The sequence below is a fragment of the Quercus suber genome, unplaced genomic scaffold (assembly GCF_002906115.3).
Source record: "Quercus suber isolate HL8 unplaced genomic scaffold, Cork oak 2.0 scaffold_965, whole genome shotgun sequence".
Taxonomy (NCBI): Eukaryota; Viridiplantae; Streptophyta; class Magnoliopsida; order Fagales; family Fagaceae; genus Quercus; species Quercus suber.
Window position 1 is genome coordinate 150,994 of NW_027070385.1, and position 12,891 is coordinate 163,884.

The 12,891-nt window shown below is 33.1% G+C and overlaps 1 protein-coding gene across 1 annotated transcript; it reads right to left on the minus strand.

The window, feature by feature from the left end:
* Positions 1-7,456: 7,456 nt before the first annotated feature.
* Positions 7,457-10,096, minus strand: LOC112002107 (disease resistance protein RUN1-like). The gene is made up of 4 exons (XM_024034262.2): positions 9,143-10,096; positions 8,758-9,030; positions 7,670-8,620; positions 7,457-7,589 (listed from the first exon to the last, which is right to left on the minus strand). The coding sequence occupies exons 1-4, from the start codon at positions 10,094-10,096 to the stop codon at positions 7,497-7,499; spliced, it is 2,271 nt and encodes a 756-aa protein (XP_023890030.2). The 3' UTR covers positions 7,457-7,496.
* Between the last annotated feature and the right edge of the window lie 2,795 nt (positions 10,097-12,891).

The following is a 12,891-nucleotide window of genomic DNA, read 5'->3' on the forward strand; positions in this document are numbered from 1 at the left end:
TCTATTATTATATATATAGATATATAGATTGGATCCCAAAAGTAGTGGATACACAAAGTGATGACATGTGCCTCTTTACCAATGCATATAACAATAAATAGAGTAATCTTTAAGAGTGTGAATATTTATAATTAATTATAGAGTAAAACTTTCTCCTAAAATTACTATAAAAAAAGTAGTTACATGTTGAGGTTAAAAAAATAATAATAATAAAACATAAAATTCGACCAATCGGTTCCAAAAAAAATGCCATAGAAAGGAGGGAAAAAATCATAAATATTTCGTTTGTTTCTACACTTACCCGTCATTTATTATTGATAATAACTATGGATATAAAAATCCTACTAAAATGCACAATTAATTTCTTCACTTTTTAACGATATACATAGAAAATGCAAATAAAATGTTCCTAACATTTAAGATTTTTTTAAGAACTTATTTTCGAACCATAATTAAATACATCATAATTAGAAAAAGAAGCCTAAAAGTCATTTTTCCACTTTTTCAACACATGAAATTAAAATTGTACAGATATAACAATAAAATGTATACAACATTCTCCTAACTTTCAGATTTTGATATTTCTTTTTTTCAAAAAAAAGGTTTGTTTTTTTAATTTACTTTGGGTCTTGATAGGAAGGGTTTTTGCATTTGTATCACACCATTATTTTAGCAATTACAATTACATTTACTTCAATTATCTACATGTATAATGTTTCATCTTTTTCCCTAACCTTTCATCTTCCTCATCCCTTCTTTATTAGTGAATAAATTTTTTTCCCCTTCCCCTATATAGTTTTAGATATAAAAATGTTCTCTCCTTGTCCCTCTTGTAACCAACAAGCATAGGAATTTCGACAAGAAATTTGTTTTTGTTATCCACTATTAGAGGAAAAAAAAAGGTATCTCTCTCTCTCTTGCACACACACACATACACATTTTTCTATTAATCTCTAACCTTATTCTCTTTTTTGCTTTAATACTTTTCATTTTACAGATTGTATGTTTTTTGTATATGAAAGCTCAATTAGTGTGAAAACATTAAAGCTTGTTTAGACCTCAAATTTTAAATTATAGCTAAATTGCTTTTACTCTAATTTATCTAAGTGTGGAACAAGAGTAAATCAAGCGCAATAAACCAAAACACTACTCTAAGCCATAAGCAGGTACAATAAGCGATAAATGTAAAGCTTAAAGAGTAGGAAAGAGAGATGCAAATACAAGATAACACCAAGACGTGTTATTGAAGAGGAAATTGAAGTACTAGATGAAAAACCTCTCCACGGCCCTCCAAGCCAAAATCGATCTACTAGTGAATAAGTCGGAGTACACGAATATCAAAAAGACCCTTCAAGCCTAATCTACCCAATGTACTTGAGCCCTATAAGCTCCTACTACCAACAGACTTCTCGGAGCCTTGTCTTCACTAGTTATCTGAATCCCACAATTCCGCCCAATTGCATCCGCCACTTAATGGCTTCTTCCAATACTTCCCATAGGCACCAAAACTTCTCTCAACACTCAAAATGGGTGAGGTAATTGTTTGGGCTAAGAACCTCTCAAGAACGTGAGATGGAGAGGTGGGAGTAGATGGAAACTTTAGAGAAATGATGTGGAGGATTGTAGGTAAACAATCTGTAACTCTCAAGTGTTTGGCTAAGGTTTTCTCTCTCAAAGGTTTCTTGAAAATACTCCTTCTTCTTGTTACATTTCATGGGTAAGGAGGGTTTATATAGTGTTGGCAAAGAATGGGAAAAGACACACTCAAAAAGTAATCAGGCAGAGAGTTTTGCGGGTCACTTGCGACTTGGCCTAAGTCGTGAATGACTCGCGAAATCCAGCCTATCAAGGACTCTTCAAATTCCAGCATGTGCTTCTCACATGGTCAGTTTCGCGGGTCAACAGTCATGAGCAAGTTGCAAAATCCACATCTTCACAAATTCTTCACCAAACTCTCGCACATAGCACTTACATTAAATCTCACAAAAATACAGGAAAATGATTGAACAGAATTACAATCAAATTTGATACGGAATTAAAGCCAACATAAAACATAGTTGTAAATCACAACTTTACAATATATAGAATTCAAAATTGAATGATATTTGAGGAAAAATATTGTTTTTTGTATTTTTATTGTATTAAAATTGTTGTTATTATTTTGATGTTAATGTGAAGATTTTTTTCTTTTGCCGTTTTGATTAACGAGTTTTTTTTTTTTTTTCTTTTTTGTGTGGAGAATCAACTTGTGGGTGATATTCAATTTTGTTATTTCATATAAGTTAATGGATCCTCTAAGGGAATTGGTTTATGAAATATTTTTAGAAACGTTTATGGGAAAAGGAAAAAGTAATTGATTTTTTAACAATTTTTTATATTTCCTATGAAAGTAATATCAAAGCTTTCCTAAAACTAATTTTTGACCTATGTTTCGTACAATTTTTTTTTTTCATAAGAACATAAATTTATAAAATTTAAGATTTTTATTTGTATACTTATTGTTGTGGACAATAATCACATGTTAATTGTTAATGTAACTTTTTTTTGGAGCATCAACATATATATGATTTCTATTATATTAAAATCATAAAGTCTAAGGCTGATAAGGAAATACTTATTAAAGCGGTTGCTCAGTCTATTCTTACTTACACCATGAGTGTATTTCAACTCCCTTTGAAACTCTGTGATCATGAATTAAATGCAATGTGTGGTAAATTTTGGTGGGGTCAAGTGGGGAATGAACGGAAAATTCATTGGCAAAGGTGGGAAAAGTTGACACTATCAAAGAAGGATGGAGGAATGGGTTTTAGGGATCTAAGGGCATTTAATTTAGCTATGTTAGTTAAACAAGTGTGGAGGTTGCTGCATGACAATAATTCTTTAGTATATCAATGCCTTAAAGCAAGATTTTTTCCAAGATCTCATTTTTTTGATGCCAAGGAGTCCCCAAATTGTTCCTTTGTGTGGAAGAGCATCGTGGCAGCTTTACCTATTTTGAAGTCTAGGTGTTGTTGGAGAGTTGGGAGTGGCCATTCCATTCGAGTTATAGGGGATAAATGGATATCAAATTATCCAACAAATGCGCCTATGCATCCCGTCAAGGATGAAGTTAGAGAGGTGACTGTTGCCGAATTGATTGATCAAGACTTGTATGCATAGAGGTCTGAATTCATCATGGACATGTTTGAGAAAGAGGATGCCGAAGCTATTTGCAGAATCTAGCTAAGCCGAAGATAGGTGGAAGACCTTATGATCTGGTTGCATCACAAGAAGGGGCTGTTTACTGTTAAGTCAGCATACAAGGTGGCGAAGGAAGTAATGAGATGAGGAAGTGTGGCCAAGAGCTCAAGGAGTTGTGTTGGGAAGAGACTTTGGAATGCACTTTAGAAGCTTGGAATTCCAAATAAGATTAATGTGTTTGGGTGGATAGCTTGCAATGATATTTTGCCAACAAAGTTGAATCTGTCAAAGAGAAGAATAATTGATGATATGGTGTGTCCAATATGTTTGAGATTTCTGGAATCAGCTATCCATCTTCTTTGGGAATGTGAAGGGCTAAGGATGTTTGGGTTGGAAGCTTGAAAATTCTGCTGAAACGAGCTTCGGGTATGACTGATATGATTCAATTAATGGAGTACTTACTGGATCAGGTTGAGTCACAAGAATTGGAGGTAGTGTTAGTCCAAGCATGGTTGATATGGAATCAAAGAAACAGGTTTGTGCATGGAGGCAAGTTTCATGATCCGGGTTGGTTGAACAACCGTGCAAGAGATTTTCTAGAGGAGTATCGGATTGCAACAGATCAGATGGGAGCTAAACCTAAGCTGTAGCCTAATCGGGATACCTGGCAGCTCCCTCCACAGTCGATCTTCAAGCTCAACTTTGATGCAACAATGTTTTCGGCCTAAACAGATCCTGATTTAGAGCAGTCATATGAAATGAAAAAGGTGAGGTTATGGCAGCCAAGGGACCTAAGGTGTTTTGTAGTGAGGAGTCCGAATTACTTGCATGTAGAAAGGCCATTGAGTTTGCTGTGGATGCTAGCATCTCTGAATTAGTCATTAAAGGGGATACCAGTTCTACAATGAAAGCTATTTCAACTCTGAAGGATAATCAGTCAATGCTTGGGAATGTGATAGGTGATATCTAGCACTTGAATAGGAATTTGCAAAGGGTAAGTATTGATTGTACTAGGAGAGAGGGGAATAGGGTGGCTCATGTCTTAGCTCAATTTGCAAGGAATATTATTGATGATATGTATTGGATGGAAGATTTACCTCCAATAGCTAGGGAAATTTTGTATCAATATGCTAATTTTTTAGATTAATTGAATGGAATGCTTCTGTTTCCAAAAAAAAAAAAAAAAGTAAGAAACATATTCAAAGAGAATAATTTAATAATATTCTTTGTTTTCATGTACAATCCTTTGCAGGATTGAATTTTTTAATTGTGGTTTATGAACTCCTTTTCAATTCCCTCACCTAATCTTAAGAGAAGCATGCACAATTGAATACAAATAGGAGATAATATTAGCAAATTCAATATATATATATATATATATATATAGACACATGCATTGATGAGGTCCATATAACAATTTTTTCAAGGGCATATTGGTGGAGTTAAATAGTGAACACTTAAAGACATATTTTTGTGAACATTTAAGGGCATTTTCTTTCTATTTATTATTGACAAATGTCAAAATATTTGACATGTATAAATACTTATTTGACATGTGGATTTATTTATTCATATAGTACCAATTAAATGGATGAAGTTGCCACATGTCATAATAATATGTTTTGAGAAAGGAATATGTGTCATTGTAGAATGTATCCACCAGTTTTGGGATCCAATTTTTATAATATATAATAGATATATTAGATAGATAGATAGATGGTCCATTTACAAATGCTCTAAAGAGACTTGTTAACCGGACCCATTATTTTTTACTTTCAATTCTTTCTAGTTTTTAGCCATTTGGTGGAAGCAAATAGAACCCCTCCCCCTTTCACATGACTTTGTTTCCCTTTAACAAATGGATATTAACGGATTATGGAGTGATGGACACCTTGTCCTTTTTCATTACTATTAGGCTAAAATGCAAAGCTCACAATTTATGTTTTACTATAATTTATTTCAGTCCTCTAACTTTGTTTTCATTCGTTTTAGTCCTCTAAATTTTAAGTTTATTCAATTAAGGTCTTTCTATCAACTTTTGTTATATGTTGCAGTTAATTGACCAATTTTTTAATTTTTTTTCTTCAATTTTTTTAAATTAAAAGATCCAATTAATAATTAAAAAGTATTTTTCAGATTGTTTTTAGAAAATTTATTAAAAAAGGTTGACAAAGAGGCTTTAATTGAATAAGCTGTTAACTTGGATGACTGAAATGAACAAAAGCAAAATTAGAGAACTAAAATAAATTATGAAGAAACTTAGAGGGTGGGTTTATTATTATTATTAGTAGTAGTAGTTTGTAACTCCATGCATATTCATGGAATACAATTACAAATAAATATAACTAAATGCATATAAGCGTAATAAAATTTTACCAATTTTATATAATATATATAATGTTTGTATATTTGAAAATATAAAATAGCTACTAATAAAATAAATATAAGTCTATTTGAAAGAAATGAAGAAAAAAAATCATTTATATTGTTATCCATGAAATTCTCAAGTTTTGTCTAACCACTATTTGTAATAATAATAATAATAATAATAATAATAATAATAATAATAATAAGAAAAATGAATCAATGATGGTGATTTTTTTTAAAGATTTATTTTTTTTTGATTCTATAGTTTTCTCACTTAATAGCTCATTTAGCATAAAAAAAAATTAAGAAAATTAAATTGCATTCCTCAATTTTTGTAGTGTAGTAAATAGTTGCACCAAAATTAAGAAATTTAGATGGAACAAATGACATTAATTAGACTCCACTTCAAAATTTAATTAAATTTTAACTAGATCTTAGCCATTCCGTGGAAGTCAAAAAAACCCCTCCCTACTTTCAAGTGACTTCGTTTCACTGCGAGTAAATATTAATGGATTATGGAGTGATTGACAACTTGTCATTTATTATTATTATTACTAGTGTGTAACTCCATGTATATGCACAATCACAATTGCATGGTTCAAATTATACTTTTTTTAGAAGAAATTCAAATTATACACGGTATTAGTTTATACATTTTTTAAACCATACATTTCTAAAATATGTATATATAATTTAAAATTTAATTGGATTTTGATTCTTTAGCTTTTGTACCTAACAATTCACTAGCCACAAAAATTAAAAAATTAGATGGAGACCTAGCGCAAAATTAGACTCCAATTGAAATCCAATTTAGAATCTAATTGAATTTGGACTCTTTAATTTTTACACTTAATAATTCACTTGGCACAAAAATTAAATGAGACATATGGTACAAAATTGAGAATCCAAATGAAATCTAATTGGATTTTCTTTTAGTTTTAACTTTAATATATATATATATATATATATATATATATATATGAGTTGGGTTCAATTTACACATAGTATAACTGATCAAAGTAATATCACACTACTCAATAACTTGTTATAAGATTCATATTTCGAAATTCCACCATTGAATTACATGTTCTATATGTTTTTAACATTCATGCCAATTTTCATGTCAATTAGATGTTATTTATCATTCAATTCATAAGCTCATCTTTTATGTATTATTTTAAACTACAAAAACGTAAATTTAAATAATTGATTGATGACATGACTTTTAATCTTTGATTATCTTGAAATTTTGCAAGTATAAAGAATATACGAAGATAATGTAATTTAACAGTGGATTTGTCAAAATTCGCATCCAATTAAAAAATATTGAGCGATATAACATTGCTCAAATTAAAAACTAAGTATAACTTGAACTCAATCATATATATATATATATATATATATATTGGTAGTCTCAATAATCAGTTCTCTTATCCAAACCAAAATAGTTTCTACTACGAAATTGACTCACTTGGCCTCAACCCTCACACTTTTAAAAGGCATTAGGTAGTGATGTGGGACTTAGCTAGGATTTAGATTTCTCTCACCTCGCCCCACTTAAGTATTTCTATGGGTCCACTCTATACCATTCAGTCAAGCTTCAACTCATCGTTAACATGATATTGTCATCTTTAGGGGTGACACAAAACGTCTGTCTCATATTTTCTTTTCTTAAGTTGAGAGAGATGTAAATTTTCTTTGAAGAAGGACTCTCTTGACATTGTACTTCCAGGTTGCACTTTCCTAGTTGGCATGAGAAGACTAGTAAAAGAGGGACTAAATTTTCTCGAACTGCCCGCAGCAAAAACTTGATTTAAAAGAACTTATCTTTAGTTCAACAAAGAAAATTGATAATTGATACATTCAGGTACAGTAACAAAATGGATTAAAGTGAAATTTTAACCTCCGGAATGAATTGAGAGGAGCAAACAAAAACACTCTGGATTTTGTTACCGATGACCCAGGGCTCTGATGCCTGAACCACTCTGGATTTTAGACCTTCTAGTTTTAACTGAGCCGTACAAATAACCTGAATCAATCCCCTGTAAAATAATTTGAAAAGGCATAAGTATGAAGATGTTCAATGTGAGAGAGAGAGAGAGAGAGAGAGAGAGAGAGAGACCTTCGTTGCTGCTTCACGCAAGTGGCCCAAATGTTCGCTTGTAACAAAATGAAGAAAATTGAATCCTTGTGGCGAATTCCACGGAACCACTTCATCTGAATAATTTTCTAGTGACGTACATCCCCTTACGTTTACAGATACACATGATGGAAGATTTGGCAAGGATTGAAGCCGGGTACAATTTTCCAAATGAAGACACGTAAGCTTAGAAAGTTGAGAAATGCTATCAGGGAGGCGTGTGAAATTGTTTTTGTTCAATTTCAGTACTTCCAACGAAGAAAAGCAACTAAGATCATCGGGGAGAGCTCCGTCTGATAAATTGCAGTCACTGAGATCTAAAGATACTAAGGAGCTTAACCCAAATAACATAGGCAACGGCAAGTTGATGGACTCTTGTTCCGGACATGGGGCAGGGAAGAAATAATCTATCCCCAAAATAAGTCGAAAGATTTGGAAGATTCCATGTGAATGCCAGAAATTAGGTTGTTGACCCTTACATCCTGATAGATTGAGAGTTTCAAGAGATGGCAAATTGACTCTTGTAGAACACGAAATGTTTTTGCAATCTTTTAGGCTCAACAAAGTTAGGCCAGTCAAATGCTCAATTGATAATGGTAGTTCTTCTAGGGCAGTCCCGTCCAAATAAAGCTCAGACAAGCGTGTCATATTTGTTCCAATCTCTGAAAATTTCTTGAGCCTTACACAGCCAGATAAAATAAAAATTTCTAGAGATTTCATTTTGATCTCAAGTGGAAGGCTATTAAGACTCTTGCAATCTTTCAGATTTAACAAAGTAAGCCGTTTGAGAGCTCCAACAGATGGGTGAAGGTCATGCAATCTTGTACAACCTCGAAAAATCAGCCTCTCAAGACTTGGCAATCCAACAAAGTTTGGTGTCTTGATTAAGTTTTGAGAGTCACTAAGATCCATCAGTCTTAACTTGGCCAAATACTGTGATAATAAATAGATATGGACAAATTAAGTAATCAAGAACTTAATTGATATTTATTATAAATTCTATATATATATATATATATATAAATAAATAAATAAATAAAAGCACCAGCATGCCTTAATGGAAAACTTACACCAAATCCCTCCGGTAATTGCTCAAGGTGGCTACGAGGCATGATGAATTCAACAAGATTGTGTGGTTGAAAACTGTTTGGCATGGATTTCAAAGGATAATCACGCCATTGCATCATTCGTAACTTATTAGAAAGAAAATTGAGGCCTTCAGGAAGGTTCACATTAGAAATTTTAAGCAACCTTAGATTTATCATATTTGAGAAGGCTTCGCCATTCAAGTTTTCTTTATGTGGATGCGAGTTTAGCACCATGCCTTCTACAACTTCAGTTCCCTGTTAATCAAGAACAATGAAATTAGTGTTGGGAAAGATATAGCAAAAAAGTTGCTAGAATTACACAAATACACACTTCTCTAAGTTTATATCTATATACTAATCCACTTACAGTATTTTCCTTTAGCACATGAAACACATCTTTACACAGCCACAATCTACTGCGTATTCCAGGCTGCCAAGGTGATTCACGATTAACAACTCTCCAAGCCATCTCTTGTATTAAATAATTCATTTGTAATTTTCCCCCAAAATTGGTAATGAGAGATTTGTCCTTGAGAGTTTCCATATTCTTGTAGTTATCAAAACCTACAATATGTGCCACTCGATTTTTATCCTCCCCTTTGAAGAAACACGCAATATCCAAAAATAGATTTTTCTCTATTTCAGTCAATCCCCTATAACTTATTTCAAGTTTATCAAGAATTTCTTCTTCAGGGATTTCTTCTAATTGATGCAGGTAATCTTCCCATACCTCTCTTGGTCTATCAATCATGGAGGAACCCAAAACTTTAAGAGCTAAAGGAAGCCCTGTAGCATACTTCACAAAACCATTGGACAAATCCTCAAAATATTTTTTAGGATAGGTTTGGTTAAACACAGTCCAACTGAAAAGCTCCAAGGCTTCATCATTATCTAATCCATTAGCCCTATATACAATAGTATCCCGGTGATGCTTTATTAGCAAGTGCTTATCTTTACTTGTGATAATGATCCTACTCCCTAGGCCAAACCAATCACAACTCCCTGCTAATGCCTGTAGTTGTTCAACTTTGTCAACATCATCAATAACAATAAGAACCTTCTTATTGGATAATCTATCCTTTATGATTTTCATCCCGTAATGATAGTCCCGTAAGTTTTCTTGTTTTACCTTCAAGGTCCTAAAAAGAAGTTGTTTTTGTAAATTAACTAGACCATCTTTTTCAACTTTTTCTCTAACATCATGAATAAAGCAGCTAGCTTCAAATTGATGACAAATTTTGTCATAAATGGCATGTGCTAGAGTGGTTTTACCAATCCCAGGCATCCCCCAAATCCCTATGAAGTGCACATCATCTGACATTGTACTAAATAAGTTCATCACTTCCTTCACACGTGAGTTTATTCCAACAAGGTGCTCAGAATCATTTGATAATTCATGATTCAATTCATCAAGTATGCTTTTTGTGATTTCCTTAATAACTTCTGATTTGGGACTGTAAAAAAATAAAAAAAATAATAAGACAATAATTTTGATGAGACGTGTCGCTAGCCACAAAGAGACAATACATCAGTAAATAATTTTTAAAAAATCTTATATTACAGAAGCCAGGAAAAATAACCTTATGTTACCCAAGAAAAGATAGAGTACAACTTTTTTTTTTTTCCATGCCTTTCGATACTATAAAAATCTTATATTACCGAAACCAGGAAAAAAAAAAAGTTCAATTACTTTTCCTTGTAATAATAGCATCCGGTACAAAGTACAAACTATATGAGTCACTCAATATGCCTTCAGAACATTTTAAAGGCTTCCCCCACTAAAATAGCAGTTCTTCCTCCCCCTAATTTGAGTAGGCTCACTCAATAGTCTTAAAATAAAATAAAATAAATGCCTAAATGGCCTAGTGATTTTTAAGAAAACATAGCTTCTTCTTCTATCAGATAAAATTTTTGGACGTGTATTTTAGAAGATTTTATAGGTTTCATCGGAATTTTTTTATTCAAGTTAGTAGGTTATCTAGTAATTTATATCACAAATAAAATATTTTAAAATTTTCACAATAAATTTTTTCTTAGAAAAATTTCACTGTAGAAATTATAATAGATGAATTTTATTTTACGAACATAACTTAAATTGGAGATAATAAGTTATATATATATATATATATATATATATATATATTTTAGTCCAGAAGTAATAAGTAAAAGCTCCTCAAACTAGTGTCGAGGACTGAGTTACTGGCTTAAATCCGTACTTGTTTTACTTTTTCATTTCTTAAATCATTTTCAACTATTGTTACACTATCTAAGGCCCAATTCTTCTATCCACTCTCTATAAATTTATTGTATTAGGCTTGTTGGGCTTGAGTCCACTTATCCTCAGGGCAAAGTGCTCAAATCCGGCCCCTACAATAATTATTTATTTATATTTGGTATTTAAAAAAATTGTATATATTGGATAGTAAATGGGCTGAGGTATAGAATATCTTGCATATTATATATTTATGTATGACAATTGTAGGTTTTTTTTAGATAAAGACAATCAATTGTTTAATTTTTTTTGTTCTTTTCATTACATCTAAACAGTAGTTTACACTTTTGGTTATATGATTAATTTATTAAAAAAATTAACTACTGCTAAATCTACTGTTCCAATTATGTCCAACCCTAAAAAAGGGTTAAAAATGTGAAAAAGAGATAATTAGAAACTTAGTTCATAATCAGTCATAAATTATCTAAATACAATGAAAGAACGTAAGATACAATTTTATAGAGTTCAGAGTTAATTCGTTCAACTGGCAAAGCCAAAATATTTGTCTTTGAGGGACCACGCTAAATATAATATATATATATNCTACCTTCATCCCCCATCTCCACCATCCACGTGCATGTCAGATCTACCGTTGTTGATCTTTGTCACATCAACCTTCCCCCCAAAGCTCTTAGGTAGTAGCTGTAAGTCTAAAAAGCCACTGCTCAGGTATCACTTCCACATTTAATGTGGCCAGAGTGTTAGTTGTGGAGCATTTAATGTGGAGGCCGTGACTTTTTCTGGAATTGCTCTACTGCCATGCTCCATAGTGCCTGCTAGCTGTACTTATATTCTTCCCTAGGGTACTTTAGAAGGTTATTTTGGTTGGTAAATCTCTTTATATCGTCCTCGAACTTGCTAGCCTAGGACAAAATTGTCCTCGGCACAGCTTCTTGGGCTACCATGATTTCCATTACCTTCTTCATATGCAATTATGGGTCTTATCATAGGCTCCAGGCCCAAAACAGAAGGTGGATGCATATTATTGGGCTCTATGGCCCCACAATAGCCCCTCAAAATTCTGCTGTCTGGCACCTCGGACAGAAAGAAGGATTTTGATCTTCTCGGGCGTGCCTTGGGCTTATCACATCTTGTCCTTCGCCAGCACTAGTGTCTTTTTAACTGCCCAAGGCATGCTTCTAATGCTTTGGCGCTTGTAGCGTGCTTTCATTAAATTCTGGCGGTTGGTTGTTCCCCACATTCTACGATGCAATGGCAATCCAATGGTGGAGATTTATTTTCCACTCATAAGCGGGAAAACTCCCGCTGTTATTTCGGTCTGGGTATAAATACCCATTTGAATCAATTTGCCCAAATTACTATTGCATTCAAGAGCTCCTGCACACATACACTGAACCTATCAATATCTCTCACTCACTCGTGTCCTTTCAAAAGCCTGTCAATATCTCTCACTCACTCGTGTCCCTTCAAAAACCTGTCCGAGGACACTTTCCTCATCCCTGTAAGTTTTTCCAAACCTTTCACACTTTCTTTACTTTCCTTTCTCTATGTCTTTCTTCCTACACCTCTATTTTCCAACTTTCTTTAGATTCTTTGGATTCTTCCTGGGGATGGGTAGATTTAAGGACTTGGTAGAGTCCAAGGAAGGGATGGAGAAATTTAAAGCTGACTACAGGATTCCATCCAACGTGGGCCTGAGATATTGCAAGGAGGGTGAGTGGCATTTTCGAAGGGAAAAGGGTGAGGTGGTAATATCTATGATTGCTTTTATAGAAGGTGGCGTGAGAATCCCTTTAGGACCAATAATGAGGGATTACCTTAGGTTCTTTAGGCTAGCCCCCACCCAGTGTGCCCCAAACGTCTTCAAAATACTAGGGTGTGTA